The sequence below is a fragment of the Aquarana catesbeiana genome, linkage group LG01 (assembly GCF_042186555.1).
Source record: "Aquarana catesbeiana isolate 2022-GZ linkage group LG01, ASM4218655v1, whole genome shotgun sequence".
Taxonomy (NCBI): domain Eukaryota; kingdom Metazoa; phylum Chordata; class Amphibia; order Anura; family Ranidae; genus Aquarana; species Aquarana catesbeiana.
The window spans coordinates 972,929,782-972,956,737 of NC_133324.1; the positions used below are offsets into that span (position 1 = coordinate 972,929,782).

Here is a 26,956-nt window from a genome sequence, read left to right on the forward strand (position 1 = left end):
AAGAGGGAGATTAGGGAAGTAAACAAGTGGCTGAAGAGCTGGTGTAGTAAGGAGGGGTTTGGGTTCCTGGAGGACTGGGCCGACTTCTCAGTTGGTAACCGGTACTATAGAAGGGACGGACTGCACCTAAATGAGGAGGGTGCAGATCTGCTGGGAAGGAAGATGGTCAAAAAGTTAGAGGGGTTTTTAAACTAGGCGATGGGGGGGAGGGTCTAGAGGCAGAGATAGCCAGCGCGGAAGATATTCCAGAGGGTAGTATTGGGGGCATTAGTGATAGGTTAACCAAAGCACAAAAACACAAGGTGAGTATAGTAGCAAGTCCTAGTTGCAATCTCGAAACACCCAATACGAAGACAATATGCGACCGGTCTAAACTATGTGGCATGTTCACCAATGCCAGGAGCATGGCGGACAAGATGGGTGAACTAGAGATACTGTTGTACGAGGAGGATTTGGATTTTGTGGGAATTTCAGAGACCTGGTTCAACAGCTCTCATGATTGGCTGGCAAACATTCAAGGGTATACCCTATACCGCAAGGATAGAGAGGGTAAAAAAGGGGGAGGGGTATGCCTATATATCAAGAATAATGTACAAGTGAATGTGAGAGATGACATCACTGAGGGAGCTAGAGAGGAGGTGGAATCCTTATGGGTAGAGCTCCAAAGGGATAAAGCTAAGGGGAAAATAATACTGGGAGTATGCTATAGGCCCCCAAACCTGAGGGAGGAAGTGGAGACGGATCTCCTATCACAAATTGGAGTAGCAGCAAGGATGGGAAGTGTTATCATAATGGGGGATTTTAATTATCCAGACATAGATTGGGCGGAGGGAACCGCGCATTCATTTAAGGCTCGCCAGTTCCTTAATGTCTTGCAGGACAATTTTATGGGTCAGATGGTAGACGCACCAACTAGAAATAAAACATTACTGGATCTACTGATTACCAACAATACAGACCTGATCACGGATGTGGAAATGCGGGGCAATTTAGGTAACAGCGATCACAGGTCAATTAGTTTCAGTATAAATCACACAAATAGGAAACATAAAGGGAATACAAAGACACTGAATTTCAAAAGAGCCAACTTCCCTAAACTACAAACCTTGCTAAAAGGCATAAACTGGGATAAAATATTAGAAACAAAGAATACGGAGGAGAGATGGGTTTGCTTTAAGAGCATATTAAATAAGGGCATTAGCCAATGTATCCCATTGGGTAATAAATTTAAAAGAGCGAACAAAAGTCTTGGATGGCTTAACTCCAATGTAAAAATGCATATAAAAGCAAAGGAGAAGGCCTTCAAAAAATACAAGGTTGAGGGATCATCCTCAGCATTCAGACTTTATAAAGAATGCAACAGGATATGTAAAGGTGCAATTAGGACAGCTAAGATAGAACATGAAAGACACATAGCGGAGGAGAGCAAAAAAAATCCCAAGAAATTCTTTAAGTATGTAAACAGTAAAAAAGGGAGGACAGACCATATTGGCCCCATAAAGAATGAGGAAGGACATCTGGTTACAAAGGATGGGGAGATGGCGAAGGTATTGAATTTATTCTTCTCCTCAGTCTTCACGAGTGAATCGGGGGGCTTCAGTAACCAAAACTGCAGTGTTTATCCTCAGGACACAACACAGGAAGCACCTCCATGGTTAACAGAGGACGGAATTAAAATTAGACTTGAGAAACTTAACATTAATAAATCACCGGGACCAGATGGCTTGCATCCGAGGGTACTTAGGGAACTCAGTCAAGTGATTGCCAGACCGTTGTTCCTAATTTTTAAAGATACTCTACTGACTGGAATGGTACCAGCTGATTGGAGAAAAGCCAATGTAGCACCAATATTTAAAAAGGGCCCAAAATACATCCCTGGGAATTACAGACCAGTTAGCCTAACATCAATAGTATGTAAACTCTTGGAGGGGATGATAAGGGACTATATACAGGATTTTAGTAATACGAACGATATCATTAGCAGTAATCAGCATGGATTCATGAAGAATCGTTCTTGCCAAACTAATCTATTAACCTTCTATGAGGAGGTGAGTTGCCATCTAGATAAAGGAAGGCCTGTAGACGTGGTGTATCTGGATTTTGCAAAAGCATTTGACACAGTTCCCCATAAACGTTTACTGTACAAAATAAGGTCCGTTGGCATGGACCATAGGGTGAGTACATGGATTGAAAACTGGCTACAAGGGCGTGTTCAGAGGGTGGTGATAAATGGGGAGTACTCAGAATGGTCAGGGGTGGGTAGTGGGGTTCCCCAAGGTTCTGTCCTGGGACCAATCCTATTTAATTTGTTCATAAACGATCTGGAAGATGGGATAAACAGTTCAATCTCTGTATTTGCAGACGATACTAAGCTAAGCAGGGCAATAACTTCTCCGCAGGACGTGGAAACCTTGCAAAAAGACCTGAACAAATTAATGGGGTGGGCGACTACATGGCAAATGAGGTTCAATGTAGAAAAATGTAAAATAATACATTTGGGTGGCAAAAATATGAATGCAATCTATACACTGGGGGGAGAACCTCTGGGGGAATCTAGGATGGAAAAGGACCTGGGGGTCCTAGTAGATGATAGGCTCAGCAATGGCAGGCAATGCCAAGCTGCTGCTAATAAAGCAAACAGAATATTGGCATGCATTAAAAGGGGGATCAACTGCAGAGATAAAACGATAATTCTCCCGCTCTACAAGACTCTGGTCCGGCCGCACCTAGAGTATGCGGTCCAGTTCTGGGCACCAGTCCTCAGGAAGGATGTACTGGAAATGGAGCGAGTACAAAGAAGGGCAACAAAGCTAATAAAGGGTCTGGAGGATATTAGTTATGAGGAAAGGTTGCGAGCACTGAACTTATTCTCTCTGGAGAAGAGACGCTTGAGAGGGGATATGATTTCAATTTACAAATACCGGACTGGTGACCTCTCAATAGGGATAAAACTTTTTCGCAGAAGAGAGTTTACCAAGACTCGTGGCCACTCATTAAAATTAGAAGAAAAGAGGTTTAATCTTAAACTACGTAGAGGGTTCTTTACTGTAAGAGCGGCAAGGATGTGGAATTCCCTTCCACAGGCGGTGGTCTCAGCGGGGAGCATTGATAGCTTCAATAAACTATTAGATAAGCACCTGAATGACCACAACATACAGGGATATACAATGCAATACTGACACATAATCACACACATAGGTTGGACTTGATGGACTTGTGTCTTTTTTCAACCTCACCTACTATGTAGCTATGTAACTATGTAACTATTACTATATAAATGTCACTGGCAGGGAAGAGGTTAATACTAGGGGGGCGATCAAGAGGTTAAGTGTGTCCTAGCGAGGTGTTTCTAACTGTGGGGGGGACTGACTGGAGAAGGAGAAATATCACTGCTCCTGATCACTAGGAACAGCTGATTTCTCTACTTCCCTGACAGAATGGGGATCTGTTTGTTTACATTGACAGATCCCTGTTCTGGCTCTCTGTGGAGCGATCGCGGGTGGCCGGCGGATATCACAGCCAGCAGCCACACGCATCAGCTCCGGGGGAACGGGCGCGTGCCCCCTATAGCTTCTTAAAAAGACCAATGTACAACTATGGCGATTTGCACAGGGGAGCCAATGTGCCTCAGTACAACTGCGGCGGCTGGACAGCAAGTAGTTAAATACTTGAATGAGGAAAAGGCTTTGCTTGAAACCAGCTGCTGAATTGTGCCAATCATTCTGGTTGCTTGCTAACTACCTTATGCAATATCCCCTAACCTGTGCCCCCTCCCCCTTGTTTTTTTTAGTTATTTTTACTTCCCCTTTCTTTAACCACTTCTGGACTGCCCACCATCGTTTTATGTGATGATTTTGAAGGAGGATATTGTTGTTATTTCAGCAGCTAGCTGCCATAACCCCGGTATACTCTTCTTCAGTGAGCGGTCCGCTGCAAGATAAAAGTGGTCTCTGCAGCGGATTCGCCGCAAGATCACTTTTATCAGCGGCGGGAGAGGGGCACCTCCTCCTGCCGCCATCCGGTGCACTCCGTCGCTTACCGGAGCCGTTGGTAGCAGCGGAGGCGATCGGATGTTGTCCCTTGCTGGGTATGGAGACGAGTGAGGGGTAGATGGCCCCCACCGTCTCCATATCACTGCAGGGCGGAAGTGACATCAAAACATCACTTCTGTCCATAGCTCTTAACCACTTCCCGACCGGTGCATGCCAATGTAAGTTGGCAGAATAGCACGACTGGGCAAATAGGAGTACCTGTAATTTGAATTCCCCGTCGTGCCATTGCATGTGCGGGTCCCATTGACTCGATCACTGCAGGGATACCCACGATCGCCTCACGGAGAGGACGAACGGGGAGATGCTGATGTAAACAGCATCTCCCCGTCCTGCCTAGTGACAGTGTCACCGATTTCTGCTCCCTGTCATCGAGAGCAGAGATCAGTGACTGTCACACACAGCCCAACCCCCCTACAGTTAGAATCACTCCCTAGTACTGACTTAACCCCTCCCCACCCCCTAGTGGTTAACCCCTTCACTGCCAGTGTCATTTACACAGGAATCAGTGCATTTTTATAGCACTGATTGCTGTATAAATGACAATGGTCCCAAAAATGTGTCAAAAATGTCCAATGTGTCCGCCATAATGTCGCAGTCACAATAAAAATCGCTGATCGCCGCCATTACTAGTAAAAAAATTGATTAATAAAAATGCCATAAAACTATCCCCTATTATGTAAACGCTATAACGTTTGCGCAAACCAATCAATAATCGCTTATTGTGATTTTTTTTTACCAAAAATATGTAGAAGAATACGTATCGGCCTAAGCTGAGGAAAAAAAATGTTTTTTAATTATTTTTTGGGGATATTTATTATAGCAAAAAGTAAAAAATAATGCCTTTTTTTAAAATTGTCGCTATTTTTTTGTTTATAGCGCAAAAAATAAAAATCACAGAGGTGATCAAATACCACCAAAAGAAATCTCTATTTGTGGGAAAAAAAAGGATGTCAATTTTGTTTGGGAGCCACGTCGCACGACCGCGCAATTGTCAGTTAAAGCGACGTAGTGCCGAATTGCTCTGGTCAGGAAGGGGGTAAATTCTTCAGGGGCTGAAGTGGTTAAAGGGCCTTTTTTTTTCTTTTTTTTAATGACATTTTTTTTATTGCATTTTAATGTAAATATGAGATGTGAGGTCTTTTTGACCCCAGATCTCATATTTAAGAGGTCCTGTCATGCTTTTTTCTATTACAAGGCATGTTACATGCCTTGTAATAGGAAAAAATGTAAAAAAAGTAAAATAAATAAGAAAAAAAAATGTAAACACGCCCGTCCCGACGAGCTCGTGTGCAGAAGCGAACGCATATGTGACTAGCGCCCGCATATGAAAATGTGGTTCAAACCACACATGTGAGATATTGCCGCAATCAGTAAAGCGAGAGCACTAATTCTAGCCCTAGACCTCCTCTGTTATTTAAAAAATGCAACCTGTAGAATTTTTTTAAACGTCGCCTATGGAGATTTATAAGGATAAAGGTTTGTCGCCATTCCATGAGCGGGCGCAATTTTGAAACGTGACATGTTGGGTATCAATTTACTCGGCATAACATTATCTTTCACAATAAAAAAAATTGGGCTAACTTTACTGTTGTCTTATTTTTAAATTAAAAAAAGTGTATTTTTTCAAAAAAAGTGTGCTTGTAAGACCGCTGCACAAATACGGTGTGACAGAAAGTATTGTAATGACCTCCATTTTATTCTCTAGAGTGTTAGAGAAAAAAATGTATAATGTTTGGGGGTTCTAAGTAATTTTCTAGCAAAAAAACAGTTTTTAACACAAATCTCAGAAAGAGGCTCGGTCCTTAAGTGTTTAATTACGAGTACATCTGACCTATGCATTCATTTCAGTCTGGGGAATTTCACCCCTATGTACCACATGGTTCTCTTATTTGTCCTGACCATTTATTCATTAACTGCTTAAGGACCGCCCCACGTACATATACTGAGGCAGGGCGGCCCCTAAGTGCAAAATCACTTACCTGTATGTGATTCCTTCTTCTGGGTCTGGGGTGTGCTGACCCACTTCCGCTGTGATTGGACACAGTGGGATCCAATCAGCGGGTCCAGCAGACCCGATGTCCGCTGGGACCCACCGATCTTTCCCGAGGCAGACAGAACGGTGGTCTATGTAAACAAGGCAGATCTCCATCGTGTGACAGGAGAAGACAGAGATCCTGCGTTTCTAATAAGCAGAAACACAGATCTGTCTCCTTACAGTACAAGCCCCTCTACAGTTAGGAAGCATCCCGGGGGGACACATTTAACCCTTTAATCACCCTTGATGTTAACCCCCTCCCTGCCAGTGTCATTAGTACAGTGACAGTGCATTTTTTTTTAGCACTGATCACAGTATCAGTGTCACTAGTCCCCAAAAATGTGTCAAAAGTGTGATTGATGATATAACTTTTGCGCAAACCAATCAATATACGTTTATTGGGATTTTTTTTTACCAAAAAGATGTAGCAGAATACTGATTGGCCTAAATTAATGAAGATTTAATAGGATGTGCTTTATAGCAGAAAGTAAAAAAATGTTATATATTTTATTTTCAAAATTGTTGCTATTTTTGTGTTTATAGAGCAAAAAATAAAAACTGCAGAGGTGATCAAATACCACCAAAAGAAAGCTCTAATGGTGGGAAATTAAAGGACATCAATTTTTTTTTATGTACAGCGTCGCAGGACCGTGCAATTATCAGTTAAATTGAGGCAGTGCCGTTTTGCAAAAAATGGCCTGGTCGGGAAGGGAGTAAAACCTTCCAGGGATGAAGTGGTTAATGCTATTTTACTGGATATGTTTTTGTTTTTTGTTACAGTGAATGTTGATATTACTTGTATGTTCAAATGTAAATTGTTGAATTGTTTCTATTTAAAAGAATATACAAAAAAAATTAAAAATCCAAAAAAGTTGACTTACCCATCTGCAATATATTCAATATTTTCCTGTAGGAACACAAAAGACACATTGTGAGGCTCAGAAGCAATTCTGGTGATAGAAACCAAACAACAAAAAAAAAACATTTTTTCAGAATCAATGAAAAGTTCTGGAGACCCCGGAGGACGTTTTGCAGTTTGAGGCCCATAGACATCGGATTTTGTTCCTTTGTTCCAGTTGGAAGGAGCTCCATGTGGAGGAACTCAGAATGATCTTGAAAGCAAGGGTCTTACCTCGGTTACTTATAGGGTACTGTCAGATGGGTTTCTTTTGAACTTCCCCATCCGTTCTTGGGTTGGTTTGGAGAAAGATATTGGTCTAATCTCTGAGGAGATTTGGGATGATGTCCTCCGGTTCCCGTCCAGGGTGTCTCTTTCTCCATTACACAGACTCAGATTTTTATTCTCCATAGGGTTTATAGAACTCCACAGTTTCTCTGTGCAATTGGACTGAAATCTGAGCCAGCCTGTGCTAGATGCGGTAACACAGGTACATTAATACATCTTTTGTGGCAATTAGGGATGAGCCAAACACCCCCCGTTCGGTTCGCATCCAGAACATGCGAATAGGCAAAAACTTTGTTTGAACACGCGAACACCTTTAAAGTCTATGGGACACGAACATGAATAATCAAAAGTGCTAATTTTAAAGGCAAGTAATTGCAAAAATGTATCAATGCAAAAAAAGTTTTAAAAACGGACATTTTTTTCTGGAGCAGTGATTTTAATAATGCTTAAAGTGAAACAATAAAAGTGTAATATTCCTTTAAATTTCGTACCTGGGGGGTGTCTATAGCATGCCTGTAAAGTGGCGCATGTTTCCCGTGTTTAGAACAGTCTGACAGCAAAATTACATTTCTAAAGGAAAAAAAGTCAATCAAAAGTGCTAGCGTTAGTAACGGCTATAATGAATTGTCGGTCCTGCAATACACATAAAAGTTAATTGATAAAAACACCATGGAATTTCCCCACAGGGGAACCCCGAACCAAAATGTAAAGAAAAAAATGCGTGGGGGTCCCCTTAAATTCCATACCAGGCTCTTCAGGTCTTAAATGGATATTAAGGGGAACCCCACACCAATTTTTTTTAAAAAATGGCGTGGGGGTCCCCCTCAAAATCCATACGAGACCCTTCAGTACCCCATTACCAATTCACACGGGGTGGCGGGATCTGGGGTCCCCTTGTTAAAGGTGGCTTCCAGATTCCGATAAGCCCCCCGCCTGCAAACCCCCACAACCACCGGGCAAGGGTTGTGGAGATGAGGCCTTTCTCCCCATCAACATGGGGACAAGGTGCTTTGGGAGGCCGCTACCCCAAAGCACCCTCCCAATGTTGAGGGCATGTGGCCTGGTACGGTTCAGGAGGAACAAAGTCCGTAAAAATAAAGTGATAAGGTGTCTTCATGCAATGTGAACTCCTCCCCCGTCAGTTGTACCCTCACCTTAAGGGCTTAAAAAATAAGCCTAAAGTTTTTTTCAGCAGATAACCGGGATCATCCTTATGTCTCCTATTAGTGTACTGGCTGCTGTATGCTGATGCTCCACACTGGTCACCTCCTGCTCCTGATAACAGCCCAGCTTTAAAAAATGCCAGTATCTCCTGGTCACTTCCACCAAGCCTCCTCACATCAGTATCTCCTGGTCACTTCCACCAAGCCTCCTCACATTTGCCACATAGAGAAAATAATAGAGGCATACAATAGTGTAATACCGTCTGAGAAATGTTTAATCTTAAAAAATGCTCAGTTTACATTCAACTCACATTTGTATAATAAAACATTGGTTATAAAGTGCTGTAGCACTGTGGTAGTGAGGGGAGATAGGGTCACCTGAATCCCGGATCTGCAGCCCCGGTTTCACAGCGTTCAGTATATCCTATGCCTCCTCTCCAGACCACTTCCTGCTTCCCACACGTCAGACAATCAGGAGCCTGATTGTTTTGGCAGCTCACAAGGTTTCATCCATTTATTATTTTGTTCAGCAGAGTATACTGAACAGTTCTGCTTTTGGTTCATGATCCCGGGAGTGACCATGAGTTTATAGCAGAAGAAGGAATGTCAGGTCAGTACAGCATATGGACCTGGCCAGCAGGAAGCAGTGCTGTAGCTATGTACGCCATATGGACATGGCAATAAAAGGGTTAAAGAATACCCCATGTAAAAAAAAAAAACAAAACTTTTCGGTCTGCTATGGATTTTAAGGGAGACCTCAGTGAGGAGTCCCCCTAAAAATCCAAACCATACCTTGAATCTGAGCATGCACCCTGGCTGGACAGGGGGGGGGGGCACCTCCTGAACAATGCCAGGCCACATGGGGGGTACCTTTACTACCCCCCTGGTAAAGCAGCTCACCCTCATGTTGATAAAGATAAGGGCCTCTTTCCCATAACCCTTATTTGGTTCAGATGGTGTCAAGCGTGCGTGGCGGCAACCAGGTGAGGAGCACAAAGACAAGTGTGTCTTGCCTACAGTCAAGCATGACGGAGGGAGTGTTATGGTCTTGGGCTGCATGAGTGCACTGGGGAGCTACAGTTCATTGAGGGAATAATGAACGCCAACATGTACTGTGACATACTGAAGCAGATCCTGATCCCCTCCCTTCGGAGACTGGGCCACAGGGCAGTATTCCAACATGATAACAACCCCAAACACACCTCCAAAATGACCACTGCTTTGCTAAAGAAGCTGAGGGTAAAGGTGATTGACTGGCCAAGCATGTCTCCAGACCTAAACCCTATTGAGCATCTGTGGGACATCCTCAAATGGAAGGTGGAGGAGCGAAAGGTCTCTAACATCCACCAGCTCTGTGATGTCATCATGGAGGTGTGGAAGAGGACTCCAGTGGCAACCTGTGAAGCTCTGGTGAACTCCATGACCAAGAGGGTTAAGGCAGTGCTGGAAAATAATGGTGGCCACACAAAATATTGACACTTTGGGCACAATTCAGACTTTTTTACCTAGGGGTGTTCTTACTTTTGTTGCCAGCGGTTTAGACATTAATGGCTGTGTGAGTTATTTTGAGGGGACAGCAAATTTACACTGTTATACAAGCTGTACACTCACTACTTTACATTGTAGCAAAGTGTCATTTCTTCAGTGTTGTCACATGAAAAGATAGAAGAAAATATTTACAAAAATGTGGGGGGTGTACTCACGTTTGTGAGATACTATGTATGATCATGTCTATTTATGGTCAGTGACATCACCTGGGAGACCCTGCTCCCCTTGTATATAAAAGCTGTCATCCCCCAGACCGGTCATTCATTGGGTGACAAGGAAAGGTGTAGGACATGGGTGCTCAACCTGTGGCCCTCCAGCTGTTGTGGAACTACAAGTCCCAGTTAGCCATTGCAAGCCACTGACAGTTACAAGCATGACTCCCAAAGGCATGATGGGATTTGTAGTTCTGCAATAGCTCGAGGGCCACAGGTTGAGCTCCCATGGTGTAGGATGTGTCTTGGGTGCGTTGTTTTTTTTTTTTCTGTTGGCAGCTCAGGAGTCGCCAGGCATCCTGATGGATGTAGATCTGCATCACTGGACAACATGATTGATGAAGGTTTTACATAAAGGAACTTTTATTTATTTATTTTTTTAACCACTTCCCGCCCAGCCTATAACAGAATGACGGCCGGTAAGTGGTTCTGTTTTCCTGACTCGGCGTCATATGACATCCACCAGGATAACATGCCAGGGCGTGCGCCCGTGGGGGCACGCAGCGGGCGATCGCAGAGCCTTCTTACCACATGATCAGCTTTGACCAATCACAGCTGATCATCGTGAGTACCAGGAAGTGCCGGTAAACGGCTTTACTCTGTATGCACTGACAGGGAGAGCCGATCGAGGGGGGTCTGTGCTGATGATCAGCACATTGATTATCAGCACAGCCCCATCAGATGTGCCAATCAGCTGCCAATCAGTGCCCAATAATAAATTCTGCCAGTGCCCACCACAGTGCCAATCAGTGCCATCACAGTGCCAATCAGTGCCCAGAATTAATACCTGTCAGTACATGCCTAATCAGTGCTGCCCATCAGTGCCATCTATTAGTGTCCATCAATGCCGCCTGTCAGTGCTGCCGTCAGTGCCCCTCAGTGCCGCCTGTCAGTGCTACCTATCGTGCCCATCAGTGCTGCATATCAATGCCGCCTATCAGTGCCCATCAGTTCTACATATCAGTGCCTCCTCATCAGTGCCCATCAGTGCCACCTTATCAGTGCCAACTCATCAGTGCCTATCGGTGCGGCCTCATCAGTGCCCATCAGCGCCGATTCATCAGTGTCCGTCAGTGAAGGAGAAAACAATATTTTATAACAAAAATGAAGAAAAACTTTTTTTTTTCAAAAATGTTGGTCTTTTTTAGTTTGTTTAGCAAAAAGTAAAAACCTCAGAGGTGATCAATAGGGATGAGCTTTGAGTTTGAGTCGAACTCATATTTGACTCGAACATCGGCTGTTCGCCAAACAGGTACAATTTGGGGTGTTCGCGGCAAATTCGAAAGCCGCGGAACACCCTTTAAAAGTCTATGGAAGAAATCAAAAGTGCTAATTTTAAAGGCTTATATGCATGGTATTGTCATAAAAAGTGTTTGGGGACCTGGGTCCTGCCCCAGGGGACATGGATCAATGCAAAAAAAGTTTTAAAAACTGACGTTTTTTCGGGAGCGGTGATTTTAATAATGCTTAAAGTGAAACAATAAAAGTGTAATATTCCTTTAAATTTCATACCTGGGGGGTGTCTATAGTATGCCTGTAAATGGGCGCATGTTTCCCGTGTTTAGAACAGTCTGACAGCAAAATGACATTTCAAAGGGAAAAAGGTCATTTAAAAGTACTTGCGGCTATATGAATTGTCGGTCCGACAATACACATAAAAGTTAATTGATAAAAACGGCATGGGATTTCCCTACAGGGAAACCCCGAACCAAAATTTAAAAAAAATTGGCGTGGGGGTTCCCCTAAATTCCATACCAGGCGCTTCAGGTCTGGTATGGATATTAAGGGGAACCCCGTGCCAAAACAAAAAAAAAAGGTGTGGGGGTCCCTCTCAAAATCCATACCAGACCATTCAGTTCTGGTATGGATTTTAAGGGGAACCCCATGCCAAAATTTAAAAAAAAATGGCGTGGGGTCCCCCCAAAAATCCATACCAGAACCTTATCCAAGCACACAACCTGGTAGGCCGCAGGAAAAGAGGGGGGGATGACAGAGCGCCCCCCCTCCTGAACTGTACCAGGCCACATGACCTCAACATTGGGAGGGTGATTTGGGGTCCCCCCAAAGCACCTTGTCCCCATGTTGATGAGGACAAGGGCCTCATCGCCACAACCCTTGACCAGTGGTTGTGGGGGTCTGTGGGCGGGGGGCTTATCGGAATCTGGAAGCCCCCTTTAACAAGGGGACCCCCAGATCCTGCCCCCCCCCCCGTGTGAAATGGTAAGGGTATCCTTACTATTTCACAAAAAAAGTGTCAAAAATGTTAAAAATGACGGGACAGTTCTTGACAATTCCTTTATTTAAATCCTTCTTCTTTCCATCTTCTTTCTTCCATCTTCTATCTTCCTTCGGTTTCTTCTTCCATCTTCTTCTTCTTCTTCCTCCGATCCTCTGCTTCTTGCTCCGGTGTTCTCGTCCGGCATCTTCCTCCGCGGCATCTTCTTCCCTTCTTCGTTCTCGGGCCGTTCCACATCCATGATGGGAGGCTCCCGCTGTGTGAAGCTTCTCGTCTTCTGACGGTTCTTAAATAATGGAGGGCGGGGCCACACGGTGACCCCGCCCCCCTTGGAGGCATGGGGACTTCCCTGTCCGCCCCCTCTGACGTCATGGGGAAAGCCTTAGGGAAGTCATCGGGTGGCCCCGCCCTCCGTTATTTAAGAACCGTCAGAAGACGAGAAGCGTCACACAGCGGGAGCATCCCATCATGGATGCGGATTGGCCCAAGAATGAAGAAGGGAAGAAGACGCCACGGAGGAAGATGCCGAATGAGAACATCGGAGCAAAAAGCAGAGGATCGGAGGAAGAAGAAGAAGATGATAGAGGAGGAAACCGAAGGAAGATAGAAGATAGAAGATAGAAGAAAGAAGAAGCATTTAAATAAAGAAATTGTCAAAAACTGTCTCTTGTCATTTTTAACATTTTTGACACATTTTGTTTTTGAAATGGTAGGGGTACTTTTGTACCCCATTACCATTTCACACAGGGGGGGGCGGGATCTGGGGGTCCCCTTGTTAAAAGGGGCTTCCAGATTCCGATAAGCCCCCCAGCCACAGGCCCCCACAACCACCGGGCAAGGGTTGTGGGGATGAGGCCCTTGTCCTCATCAACATGGGGACAAGGTGCTTTGGGGGGGACCCCAAAGCACCCTCCCAATGTTGAAGGCGTGTGGCCTGGTACGGTTCAGGAGGGAGGGCGCTCTCTCATCCCCCCTCTTTTCCTGCGGCCTGCCAGGTTGCGTGCTTGGATAAGGGTTTGGTATGAATTTTTGGGGGGACCCCACGCCATTTTTAAAAAAAATTTGGCACGGGGTTCCCCTTAATATCCATACTAGACCTGAAGGGCCTGGTATGGAATTTAGGGGGACCTCCATGCAATTTTTTTTTTAATTTTGGTTCGGGGTTCCCCTGTGGGGAAATCCCATGCTGTTTTTATCAATGAACTTTTATGTGTATTGTCGGGCCGCCAATTCATATAGCTGCAAGTACTTTTAAATGACTTTTTTTCCTTTGAAATGTCATTTTGCTGTCAGACTGTTCTAAACACGGGAAACATGCGCCCCTTTACAGGCATACTATAGACACCCCCCAGGTATGAAATTTAAAGGAATATTACACTTTTATTGTTTCACTTTAAGCATTATTAAAATCACTGCTCCCGAAAAAACGACTGTTTTTAAAACTTTTTTTGCGTTGATCCATGTCCCCTGGGGCAGGACCCGGGTCCCCAAACACTTTTTATGACAATAACTTGCATATAAGCCTTTAAAATGAGCAGTTTTGATTATTCATGTTCGAGTGGGTTTCTTTATTTCTAGGTTACAACTTGTATTTGTGACTGAGTATGGGTACACATTCTCATGGGGGAATATCTGGATGCCTCTTACTCTTAAAGGGGGCTTCCAGATTCTAATAAGTCCCCCATGGACCCACACAACCATCAGCCAGGGTTGTGGGGAAAAGCCCTCATTAACCCATGACAAGGCATCCCCCATGTTTGAGGGCATGTGACTTGGTTTTGTTCTGGAGGGAGGGGGGTGCATGCTATCCCCCTCTTTTCCTGGCCAGCCAGGCCCCATTCACACGCATGACTGCACATTTTTTCATGTGTTTGTGTGGCACTCATAAGGCAGCCTATTCATTTAAATTGGCTTCCCTACATGCACCAAAGAAGCACCTGCATCTTTTTTGGGCATAAAGCTTCACCCATTTTATTACCCCATATTAGCATGTTTGTCCTGTGTTTTGTCTGGCAACTTACGAAATGGGTAGATGTGAATGCATCCTCAGGGTCTGGTAGATATTGTTAGAGGGGCCTCCAATTATTATTTGTCCTTCATTAAAATCTGTATCAGACCCAAAGTCTCTGGTATGAATTTCCTGGGGATCAAACACTTTTATTTTTTATATGTATGTGGGAGGTACCCCCTTCAAATCCATACTAAGCTCAGGTCTGGTGTGTATTTTGGGAGGAGTGGGGGGGGCTCTACACAAATGTGTTTTTTTCCATTTTATTTTTTTGTTATGTTTTATTTGTGTTGTAGCATTTATTAGAATTGGTGTGATGAGTATACAATGTATGGGTGTGATGAGTATACAATGTATGGGTGTGATGAACATACAATGTATGGGTGTGATGAATATACAATGTATCAGTGTGATGAGTATACAATGTATGGCTGTGATGAGCACACAATGTATGGCTGTGATGAATATACAATGTATGGGTGTGATGAGTATACAATGTATGGGTGTGATGAGTATACAATGTATGGGTGTGATGAGTACACAATGTATGGGTGTGATGAACATACAATGTATGGGTGTGATGAGTATACAATGTATGGCTGTGATGAATATACAATGTATCGGTGTGATGAGTATACAATGTATGGGTGTGATGAGTATACAATGTATAGGTGTGATGAATATACAATGTATCGGTGTGATGAGTATACAATGTATGAGTGTTATGAGTATACAATGTATCGGTGTCATGAGTATACAATGTATAGGTGTGATGAGTATACAATGTATCGATGTGATGAGTATACAATGTATAGGTGTGATGAGTATACAATGTATGGGTGTGATGATTATACAATGTATGGGTGTGATGAGTATACAATGTATCAGTGTGCTGAGTATACAATGTATTGGTGTGATGAGTATACAATGTATGGGTGTGATGAGTATACAATGTATGGGTGTGATGAATATACAATGTATGGGTGTGATGAGTATACAATGTATGGGTGTGATGAGTATACAATGTATGGGTGTGATGAGTATACAATGTATCAGTGTAATGAGTATACAATGTATAGGTGTGATGAGTATACAATGTATGGGTGTGATGAATATACAATGTATGGGTGTGATGAGTATACAATGTATGGGTGTGATGAGTATACAATGTATCAGTGTAATGAGTATACAATGTATAGGTGTGATGAGTATACAATGTATGGGTGTGATGAACATACAATGTATCGGTGTGATGAGTATACAATGTATGGGTGTGATGAGTATACAATGTATGGGTGTGATGAATATACAATGTATGGGTGTGATGAGTATACAATGTATGGGTGTGATGAGTATACAATGTATGGGTGTGATGAGTATACAATGTATCAGTGTAATGAGTATACAATGTATAGGTGTGATGAGTATACAATGTATGGGTGTGATGAATATACAATGTATGGGTGTGATGAGTATACAATGTATCAGTGTAATGAGTATACAATGTATAGGTGTGATGAGTATACAATGTATGGGTGTGATAAGTATACAATGTATGGGTGTGATGAGTATACAATGTATCAGTGTAATGAGTATACAATGTATGGGTGTGATGAGTATACAATGTATGGGTGTGATGAGTATACAATGTATGGGTGTGATGAGTATACAATGTATAGGTGTGATGAGTATACAATGTATGGGTGTGATGAGTACACAATGTATGGGTGTGATGAACATACAATGTATCGGTGTGATGAGTATACAATGTATGTGTGTGATGAGTATACAATGTATCGGTGTGATGAGTATACAATGTATGGGTGTGATGAATACACAATGTATGGGTGTGATGAACATACAATGTATGGGTGTGATGAGTATACAATGTATGGGTGTGATGAGTATACAATGTATGGGTGTGATGAGTGTACAATGTATGGGTGTGATGAACATACAATGTATGGGTGTGATAAGTATACAATGTATGGGTGTGATGAACATACAATGTATGGGTGTGATGAACATACAATGTATGGGTGTGATGAACATACAATGTATGGGTGTGATGAGTATACAATGTATGGGTGTGATGAATATACAATGTATGGGTGTGATGAATATACAATGTATCGGTGTGATGAGTATACAATGTATCAGTATTTTATATTAAATATTGTTTTTCTTTCTCAATTTTTTTTTCATTTATATAACAAATACAAAGTAAAAAAAAACGCAGAGGTGATCAAATTCTACAAAAAAAAACCCCTGTATTTATGTGAAAAAATTATATAAATTAGACATATACAGAACAAAAAAATTAGTTTTGTTTCGTTTTAATTCGTTATTTTACATGAATTTGTTTAGTTAAATTTGTTTCATTTGTTTTCGGAATTTGTTTTGTTTATTCATTTTCGAATCAATTTCCAATTTCCAAAAAGAATAAAAAAGAATAGGAAATAAAGGAATAGAACAGAAAAAAAAAATCATTAATTTTTATTTTTCTATTTTATTCCTTTATTTTGTATAATATTTTATTGTCTTTGGTCATTGGAAAACTATTTGAATTCGAAAACAATTCATATTTGAATTACGTCCAAATTTTTATTTTTTTTTATTTTGGATACGTTCAAATTCGGTACTATTCTAATTCCGAATAACGAAAATTTGTCCGAATTTTAATTCAGAACAAAACGAACCGCACATGTCTAACATAAATGTGATTTGGATACAGCATTGCATGACGGCGTAATTACTGTAAGAGTTAAATTAGTGCAAAATTGAAATGTTTTGGTATCTCACTGATAGAAATGAATAGAAAGTCACTCACCTTATTGGCCGCCATTGGAGATGAAGGAAGGTCACTGCTTATCTCCCAACATGTAAATCTGATAAAACAGAATGCAGTAGTAAGACTTGTGAAGAGGATTAGCTCAGATATACAGAAGACAGGATGGAGATGGTTGTACCAGTAGTCAGATGATGGTAGAAGTGTGATCGGGAAGGTTTATTGGAATGTGTGTGAGTTTTGAGTCTCTTATAACCCTAATCTGATGTAATATGATTAGGTGGTTTCCAGGCTCCCCCAGTGAGGTTATCACAACACGTCAGGCGCTGTTGATGAGGATGTTCAAACAATAACAAGGAACTAAAAAAAAAAATTAAAAAAGTGAAATAGCGAGCTAAACCAAAAAAAAAACAATAAGATAGGAAGCAGCTGCTAAAATTGGAATACACACAAATGGTAAATAGAAAGAGAAATGTAGCCGCTCTAAAGATAAGGGATGAGTGATAAGTGAATACCACTGGTGCTAAATAATGAAACAAATACCTAGAAAGTGTATTGACACAAAAAATATAACAATAATGAATAGTCAAACTAGTGATGAAATCAATTAATCAAACCAAATGCTGAGGAATTAAAAAGAAAAATATATATACATAAATTGATTGTATATAAAAGGTATGTGTATAAAAATTAAATATAAACAGTCATAAAAGTGAATCATGTAAATAAAGAGTCCTTGGATGGGAGGGTATAAATTGATTCCTTCCTTCGTGATACCAGTTCAAATTCATAAATCAAGTGTACAAAAAAAAGATGAAGTGTTTAAAGAAAAAATGAAATAGTAATTCCGTGACAAATCCACCACCGCATCAAAAATGTGACCACCATAAGAAATGCAAGCTAAAGGAGCTTGTGACCTCCAACCCGGTCAGGGCCTTTAACCAAAGGTAACCAGGTATCTCTAACCCCGGGCTGGTATCCTAGAGACAAGGCAAGTGTCTCAGGGGGATCCACACTCCACCGGATAATATGGGTAACTCAGCAGGCTATCCTAAGCCGGGGAACTCCGAAGGGCAGTCATACAGAACCCAGAAAAGAAAGGCTCACCATGGCATAATACCGTCTGCCATACAGAGGCTCCTCTTGTTGAGGTCATACACAGCATGGAACTGCAGGCTGCAATGTAATAAAGATTTCAAAACAGCAACTCTAAAAAAAACTGACGTAGACAACAAAAAAATGTGTAAATGATATGTGAAAGTCCATAGCAGTCCAAGGTTTAAATCAGTATTTTTTGCTATGGCGATTGTTGCAATGTTTTATGTATTTGCACCAAGTTTTTTAAAACGCAGCTTTTTTGAAAAAAAAAAAACTTAATGCAACAAAAACACAACATATAATACAATATATAAAACAATTTTATGGTAAAATATGAAAGATGATGTTACACTGAATAGATACCTAACATGTCACGTTTTAAAATTGCGCACGCTCGTGGAATGGCGACAAACTTCAGTACTTAAAAATCTCCATAGGCAACGCTTTAAAAATGTTTACAGGTTACCAGTTTAGAGTTATAGAGGAGGTCTAGCACTAGAATTATTGCTCTCATCATGTGTGGTGCAAATACTGTGTGCACGACTTACGTATGCATTTGCTTCTAAACGTGTGAGTGCAGAGGAATAGTGGCACTTTAAATTTTTTTTTTTTATTTGATCATTTTCATTCCTTTTACGAGGAATGTACGCATACCTTGTAATACAAATAAAGAATGGCAGGTCGTCTTTAGGAAGCGATCTGGGGTCTATTAAACCCCAAATATCTCCTTTACCTTTAAAAGTAAAGATTAAAAAAAAAATGTAATCTTTTGCTTTATAAAAAATAAAAAAAAGAAAGAAAAAGAAAATGTTTACTGTACTAAACCGGAAGTGACTTCATGACTTTGTTCTGGTCCTCCAAGACCATAGAGGTGATCAGAGACTATCTGATCTGATCACTGTGACCAGCTGAGCATACCGTTGGATAAATTCTCAGGTTTGCATGCAGCCACTGTGCCACCGCCCCCCACTAGCTGGGCTCGTGGCTCTGGCAGTGCATCCGACCCCCCCGCGTGCGGCTCTGGCAGACCCCCCTGACACTTACTAGGCAGCAGCTCCTCTCCAGCACGTGTCTCTCCTCCACTCCTCTTCCTAAGTGGCAGTCATCCAATAGGGTGGCCTGGCGCTTTGGCCAATCAGGAAACAGGTCTGATGCCTTGCCTCCTGATTTACGGGGAGGAAGGTTAGTGTGAAAATAGCGAAAATGTATTCGCTATCATCACATAATTGGGTGGGAACAGGGCGCACTCTCCCCAAGCCCACCCTATTTTGAAGCCTATTAGAGCCTCTGGCTCTAATCAGGTACTTCAAAAAATAACACTCCCTCCCCGCGCCGCCTTAGGAATCCATGCATCCGGCATCCTGAAATTGATGGGGGGGCGGCGCCCGTGCTCCCACAGTGCACAGGCCTGCCACTGCTCGTACACATGATCAGATTTTGCGCAGACCAAACCTCTGACTTTTTTCTGAAGGCGTGTACCTGGAATTTGTCTTGCATACAAATGGTCAGGAATTGTTGGCCAAAAAAAAAGAACATAGCGATGTACTACGTGGTTTTTTCACCCTTTGGGCTCCTTCTGCTAATTTCATATTAGTAGAAGTTTGGCAAGTGTTGATTTGCGCTTTTTATTTCACGCTTTTCATTTCTTGTCTTTTAGTTAGTTTCTGAACTGCTGTTCATCAACCAGCAATGTTGCGCAATTCGGAGGAGATAACGTGTTATTTTTTATTGGCCTTCGAGTTATTGCTTTGACCCAAGTCCAGTCCAGGAACAGGAGGAGGAGGATTTCTTGGACCAAAAATTGGTTGCTTTATTAATTGTGACCAATTATGTTAAATGTCTTTGCTGTGGGAGCTCCAGGAGAATAATCTGGATGTTTTTTGGTATTATTTCCGGATGACGGATCCCCTGCTTTCACCAACTCTTGGAAAATATGGGAAACACCACTGCGCTAACTAAAGTAAAAAGATGAGCAGCTACATACAGTGTGACAAAAACAATAGAAATAGTAATGAGAAATGTAGCGCATGACACACATACAAAAATATTGTGATATTAATGTGAAGTAAAAAGTCCGTAAACCTACAAGACCTTTAAACAAGGTTCAATGGGTTAAATGAGTGATAAACAAAAGTTCTGATTGCCTAATGCAAAAATATATGTGGTAAATGTCCAACGGTGTGTAAACACATAAATAGCAACCCAAAAGGTGAGTTTCCAGGTATAAACAATAAGTGTATGGATCCGTCCGTAGGAAGAACATCGAAGAAAGACAGCATCAATGGAAGAGTAGTTAATGTATGCTCTTACCGGATCTGATGGACTCAGATGCCAGCGACATAGAGTCTAAATGGGCAATGTGCCACACATGGCAGATGTAGGGATGTCTAGGTGGTTGGGACCTCAGGAACGGAATCCACAGGAACCTTATGAGTTGGCCATTATACTGGAGCTCGAAATTTGGAATCTTGTGGAGAGGGTAAACCAGGTGTACCGGGCGAGGCGCACACTCATATCAAAGAAATATGTGGAGAAAAGAATATTGCTTCCACATAGTGCAGGTAAAAAAGGGGCGTTTTATTTCTAAAAAAAACACTGACAATAAAAGTGATCACAGGGGGCAACATGAAAAGTGAAATAGCAGCCCGATGCGTTTCGACCTACGGGTCTTCTACTGGGGCATAAGTCACCTCTTCCATGTTGCCTATATTTATAAATGCAATGAATAATACAGGACCAATCAAACACTGAGGAAAAATTTACTTCATCCCATTGGAGTAACATGGTCATCTGACTAACCAACCCACAACCTAGTCAGACGGACCAATGGTATACAAGGATTGGGAGACATGCAGGCCCAGCACCCAACCAGCAGACCGACCGGAAAAGCCAGTCACTGCGGCCGCGGGTACGCATGTCAAACAAAAGGAAATGACGTCATGACCAAAAGACTGCAAAAAATGCCGATCTCAAGTCAAGTGACTCGTGCGGGATGCCCCACATGACCAAGAAAGGAAATGATCTCAATACATGCAGAAAGGATCACCGTGGCCACGCAGCTCCTTACAGCACGTGACAAAACTTCACCCACATGACCGAGATCATAGGTCACAGGGAAAAATATTAAAAGAAATGTCACTGCAGTGTCTTAGTAGCCATAATGATCCCTGGGGATGAAAAAGTAAAACCAAATAGCAATGTGTGAAAGCCATTTGGTTATACAAAGGGAAAATAAATTCCATAGTCCGGGGACACAGCCGGAAAGGGGAACCATAAGGTAACTCAATCGGAAGTGACCCACAAATGGGGAAACAAAATGTTGGGACTCTCAAATGTAATAAAGGACAATATAAATATCACGGGGTCCCAACTAAAAGGGAAATAACCCCCGGATCAGGTAAATCAAATAAATAAGCCCCCATATCATTTGTTATTGACTTTTTTCACACAGCAGCTTTCTATATATTTTTTCTTCCACATTTCTCACATGGATGTTTTTGAGTACAGGACCGCAAGGTCCCATAACGCTGATGGTGTCTTTGTGACCATCAATCCAGATTCCGAGATGGGAGGTATTTTCGTCAGGCTTAAAAACCTGATGATTAGCGAACTCCATCTCCAATGGGATACTGCCTTCCTTGAACAATACATCAAGGAACAGATGGTACCCAGGGGTCTTAGGTGGGATATCCACCCACAACAAGATGAATCTGATCTGGAATCATGGTTTAAGTTTTTAAATGAAGTAGGGTTAAAACTACTAGGATTCTTAGTTGATAAGAAAAAAAATCAAACTGGCTTTAATAGACAAAGAAATAAAAGAACTGGGAGACAGGCTGATACCACATAAGACCACAACAGAATATATTTCATTATCTACCAATTTGAAAAATATTCTAGAAAAAGAAGAAAAGGACCAAAGAAATAAAAAACAAAAGAAGTATAACAGAGACTTTACTGATTATACTACCAATACAGTTTTCAACTGGCAGAAAAAGATTATTCCACCCACTTTGGTTAATGGGGAGCCACTTCCCATGGAGGCTTCCAGTTCTACACTAGCCAATCCAGATAGGAGATTAGTTTATGAACCACCCCAGAGGAATGTTGTCATGCCCCACCAGATTCCAAATCAAACACAGGGATCTAAGGGTGCTATCCCTAAAAAACAAGGTCCCAGACAAGTACCCTCTCGTCCACCTGTTGGTCCCCCCCTTCCTATCTTCCGCACAGGGGTGCGACCTCTAGAGGTAGAGGGAGAGGCCAACAAAGGGGATACTAAGGTTGACCCACACTATCAAAACAACTCAGGGGGTTCTCCCTACAATCGGGGTGGTTACCGTAATAATCATGTCCAACACTATCCAAATCATGATTATAATTACTGTACGCCGATTCGTTTACACAACAGATTCACTCCACTCCGTGAGAATGTCTCCTATGACACATATCAGGATTCATATTCTCACTATGATAGAGAAGAGGATCTTTCCAATAGATCCCCTTATAACTACAATCAAAACCATCTGAGTTCTATCCAACATTTGGGTTTTCAGAGACCAACGGAAGAGTATCCGGGAAATTTAGAAAGAAAAGAGGGACTCGAGGGGGGCGGAGGGTTCAAGGCCCAAAGAAAAAGAACCTAAAAGGGTCTGGGATTTACAATCTGAGTTCTGTTACATTGACAGATGCAGAAAAATTAGTGCTGGACAAGGGGCTTAAATTTGTCCCCCCCCAAACCACTTAACAGATTCACCACATTCATTGATATTTTAAAGTTTACACAAAAGCTTAGTATACAGAGACACTTTCTAGCTCAACCTCCTAGGCCCCCCACGGCCGATAGGGTCCCCACCTATTTGGAGGTCATTCCACCGGATAAAAACTTTATACATTCAGGATTGTCTAATCCCTCTTTATTTAATCCTCCAGGCACTATAGCACCATCCATCCAGGTCTTCAAAAGTCTTGTTTTACAAGACTTAGATAAATTATCCAATCTAAAGAAAAAGGTTCATACTAACCCCAACATTAAAGTTGGATTAAAACTATTATGTGAGAGGAAAAACCTTATAATCCGCCCCGCCGATAAAGACGGGGGGATTGTTATTCTGGATAAAAAAGACTATCTAAAAGAAATGAACAGGATTCTGAATGATTCCTGCACATACAGTCCCATTCTCACTGACCCCACTACCCGTTATAAAAAAGCCTTAGTGGAACTAGTTGATGAGGGTTTTTCATTGGGGATATTAAATAAGAAGGAAAAAAACTACTTGGTTCCCCAGGTTCCTCGTATTCCTGCCATTTACTGTTTCCCAAAAGTCCACAAAGACCCAGTCAATACCCCTGGCCGACCTATAGTCAGCGGGATTGATTCGGTTACAGCCCGCATGCGAAAATATGTTGATTTTTATTTACAACCCTTGGTTCGTTCTACCCCTTCATATTTAAAAGATACCAGAGATACTATTAAACTACTTGAATCAGTTCAATTTCAAGAGGGGATGATCCTGGTCACAGCAGATGTGGCTGCACTTTACACGTGCATACTTCACAACGCTTTGACGCTGTTGAGAATTGCTTATCAAGAGACACCAGACTGGAACTTCATTATGCAACTTCCGAAATTTGCCACCCGGCATAACTATTTCTGGTTCCAAAATCTGTTTTTTCTGCAGAAAAGAGGTGTGGAGGAGGATGTCGTCTATACTTCCCGGAGACCCGAATTGGTCCTCTGGGCAAGGTACATTGACAACATCCTCCTCCTATGGGACGGCGACTGTACATCTTTGGATGCATACTCAACATTTGGTAAATTTGCTACAATTGCTCTAATCCCATAAGGCTTCCAGCAAATATAAACTTTGCCCATATATGCTGTGTATCTTTTATTATCATCTGTCACTCCTGGAAGGGCAACCTCCCTCAGAGGCATTTGTTCCAGGGGTGCATCTCGCAATTGAGAGGCAAAATACTTCCTATTTCTTCTCCGTGATTCAGGAGTTACAGCAAGACCTGCATCTCAGAGAGCTTTTTCCTTCGCTTTTGCTTGGTTCCTGCTACGGACTGGTGTGGGACCCTGAGCCAATAGACTTGTAGGTGTATCTAATCTTCTGAACTTGGCTAAGGTGTCCCAGCTTTGTGAGGTATATTGTACTTCTTATTCCTCAAATTGCAAAGAAACATTTTTTTTTTTTTATATGCAATACCACTGCAATCACACATTTTTAAAAAAGTACGCTGAATAAAGCATCTGGTTGTAATTTAGCAATACTTAACCCTGTGGCTTTTGCTATTTTTAAAAGGCGTTTAGCATTTTCCCTAGTTAACCCATAGCTTGCCATTACGGGTAAGACACTTTTATTAAACAAATTTCCCATTTCTATTTAGGTATACCTTATATTAAGTGAAGAATTTGAAATTTCTTATTACCTTTCTTTAGACATTTTTCATTACCTGCTTGAGAAATGACAATATTTAGAATCCCGGGACCAAAGGACTCTACTTATTACAACTCCATGACAGTGTACAAGCAGTCAAATATATCTGGAGATATCTCACTTGTTCTATTCTCAGAGGGGCGGCCCCCGTGCTGAGCGGTAATAGGCTAGTCCCTGATTAGACTCCCTACCCCAAAGAACACACAGCAGGTCATTTATTCACTGTGGCTATCCACTTACAGCATCTCCACCCTAGCACCACAGGTGTATAAAAATCATACAAAAATTCACCATTCAGCAACTTCTATTCACTCTTAGAAATTGTGGTACCTGCTTTAGCACACATCCCTTAAGAAAATATATGTTATATTGTCATTTCAAGGGGCAATGAAAAATGAGTACTCTTATTATTCTAGCACATTAACACATGCACTTAATTACTTTACAATTTAATCAACCATATATCCGAGAAACAACTACTCTCAGTAAACATGCACAAGCAGAATACAAATAATTAAATAATTAAATTGTGTTACCTTCTGATATTTGCTTTACATCCCCCTCTAATTCCCACACAGCAAAGACAGTAACAACATGGGAGAAATTTCTCACCTTAGGCGCCATTGTTAGATGTTCCTCCTGTACTGGGATCAGAGCCAGAGATGGATGTGCAGAGTAGAAGACACGTATAGGGGTCACCACTGTTAAGTTAACTTTTTTAGTTAGCCTTGTATTAGCCCCTTGAAATGAAGGACAGAAGCATTCTCTCTTAGTAACAGGTTTACTTCAGAGTAGATGTCATACATACATACAGGATTTTCAGCGTGCACCGCTCCACGACTCAAAGGGTGTGGCAGTTACAAATATATTACTTCAGCTTTTTATACAGATACAGTTAAAAATGACATCCTATGTATGGCCTACTAGCAAAAAACAAGTCATCTCCTACAAATCATCTTTAACTAATTATTTCTACATTACATATGGTCATACTGACCTCTAGATTATATTGTCATACCTAATCAATCTTATAGTGACACATAGGGTACTTTCCAACAAAGTCGTTATTGCTTCTTATTCTTTACGAGAAAAGGGCAGATGTACAGCCAAATTTGTGCAAACAAACATCTGGCAAGACACTGGAGTTGGTTTACTAAAGGGAAAAAGACTGTGCACATTCCAAAGTGCAGCTGCACTCTGCAAGTGCACTTGCTCCAGAGCTTAGTAAATGAGTTCTGCTGACGTCCACTATCCATTAATGTTCAAGCAAAAATTCAGTTTTTTTTATTTTCCTTGCACGTGATTGGGTACTCTTTGCAAGGTGAAGCCTTACCTCATTTACTAAGCTCTAGAGCAACTGCACTTCCAGAGGGCAACTGCACTTTGCAAAGTGCACAGTCTTTTTGCCTTTAGTAAATCAACCCCACTGTCTCCATCACAATATTTCCTAATATTTCCTAATATTTCCTAATACACAAAAACAGTTTGGAACATATGAGAGGGGGAACTCCAGACTCCTAGGAACCAATGAAGTGGTATATATAGTTCAATAATAAGGGAAACTCCAGACTCCAGATATTAGATATCTTAACAATCAACGAGCCTTCCCTCCCCACCTCCATCAGTGAGCCTTCCCTCCCCACCTTCATCAATGAGTCTTCCCTCCTGAACTCCATCAGTGAGCCTTCCCTCCCCAACTCCATCAATGGGCCTCCCCCCACCTCCATGAATGAGCCCCCCCACATTCCATCAATGAGCCTTCCATTCCTCACCTCCATCAATGAGCCTTCCCACCCCCACCTCCATCAATGAGCCCTTCCCACCTCCATCAATGAGCCTTCTCTCCCCCACCTCCATCAATGAGCCCCCCCACCTCCATCAATGAGCCTTCCCACCCCCACCTCCATCAATGAGCCCTTCCCACCTCCATCAATGAGCCTTCTCTCCCACACCTCCATCAATGAGCCCCCCCCACCTCCATCAATGTGCCTTCCCTTCCCACCTCCATCTATGTGACTTCTCTCCCAACCTCCATCAATGAGCCCCCCAACCTCCATCAATGTGCCTTCCCTTCCCACCTCCATCTATGTGCCTTCTCTCCCAACCTCCATCAATGAGCCTTCCCTCCCCACCTCCATCAATGAGCCTTCCCTCCCCACCTCCATCAATGAGCCTTCCCTCCCCACC

The 26,956-nt window shown here is 42.1% G+C and overlaps 1 protein-coding gene across 6 annotated transcripts in view; it reads right to left on the reverse strand.

Moving 5' to 3' along the window:
- LOC141123276 (cytosolic phospholipase A2 gamma-like) overlaps window positions 1-25,616 on the reverse strand; it is a 268,360-nt gene extending 242,744 nt beyond the window's left edge. The window contains exons 1-3 of one of the 6 annotated variants that reach the window (XM_073612044.1): window positions 25,382-25,616; window positions 17,271-17,328; window positions 6,969-6,994 (exon numbers count right to left, since the gene is read on the reverse strand). In XM_073612044.1, coding sequence (XP_073468145.1) covers window positions 6,969-6,994; window positions 17,271-17,285 — 41 coding nt within the window. In that variant the 5' untranslated portion in view covers window positions 17,286-17,328; window positions 25,382-25,616. The other 5 variants (XM_073612042.1, XM_073612045.1, XM_073612047.1 and 2 more) reach the window with 5 other exon arrangements.
- Between the last annotated feature and the right edge of the window lie 1,340 nt (window positions 25,617-26,956).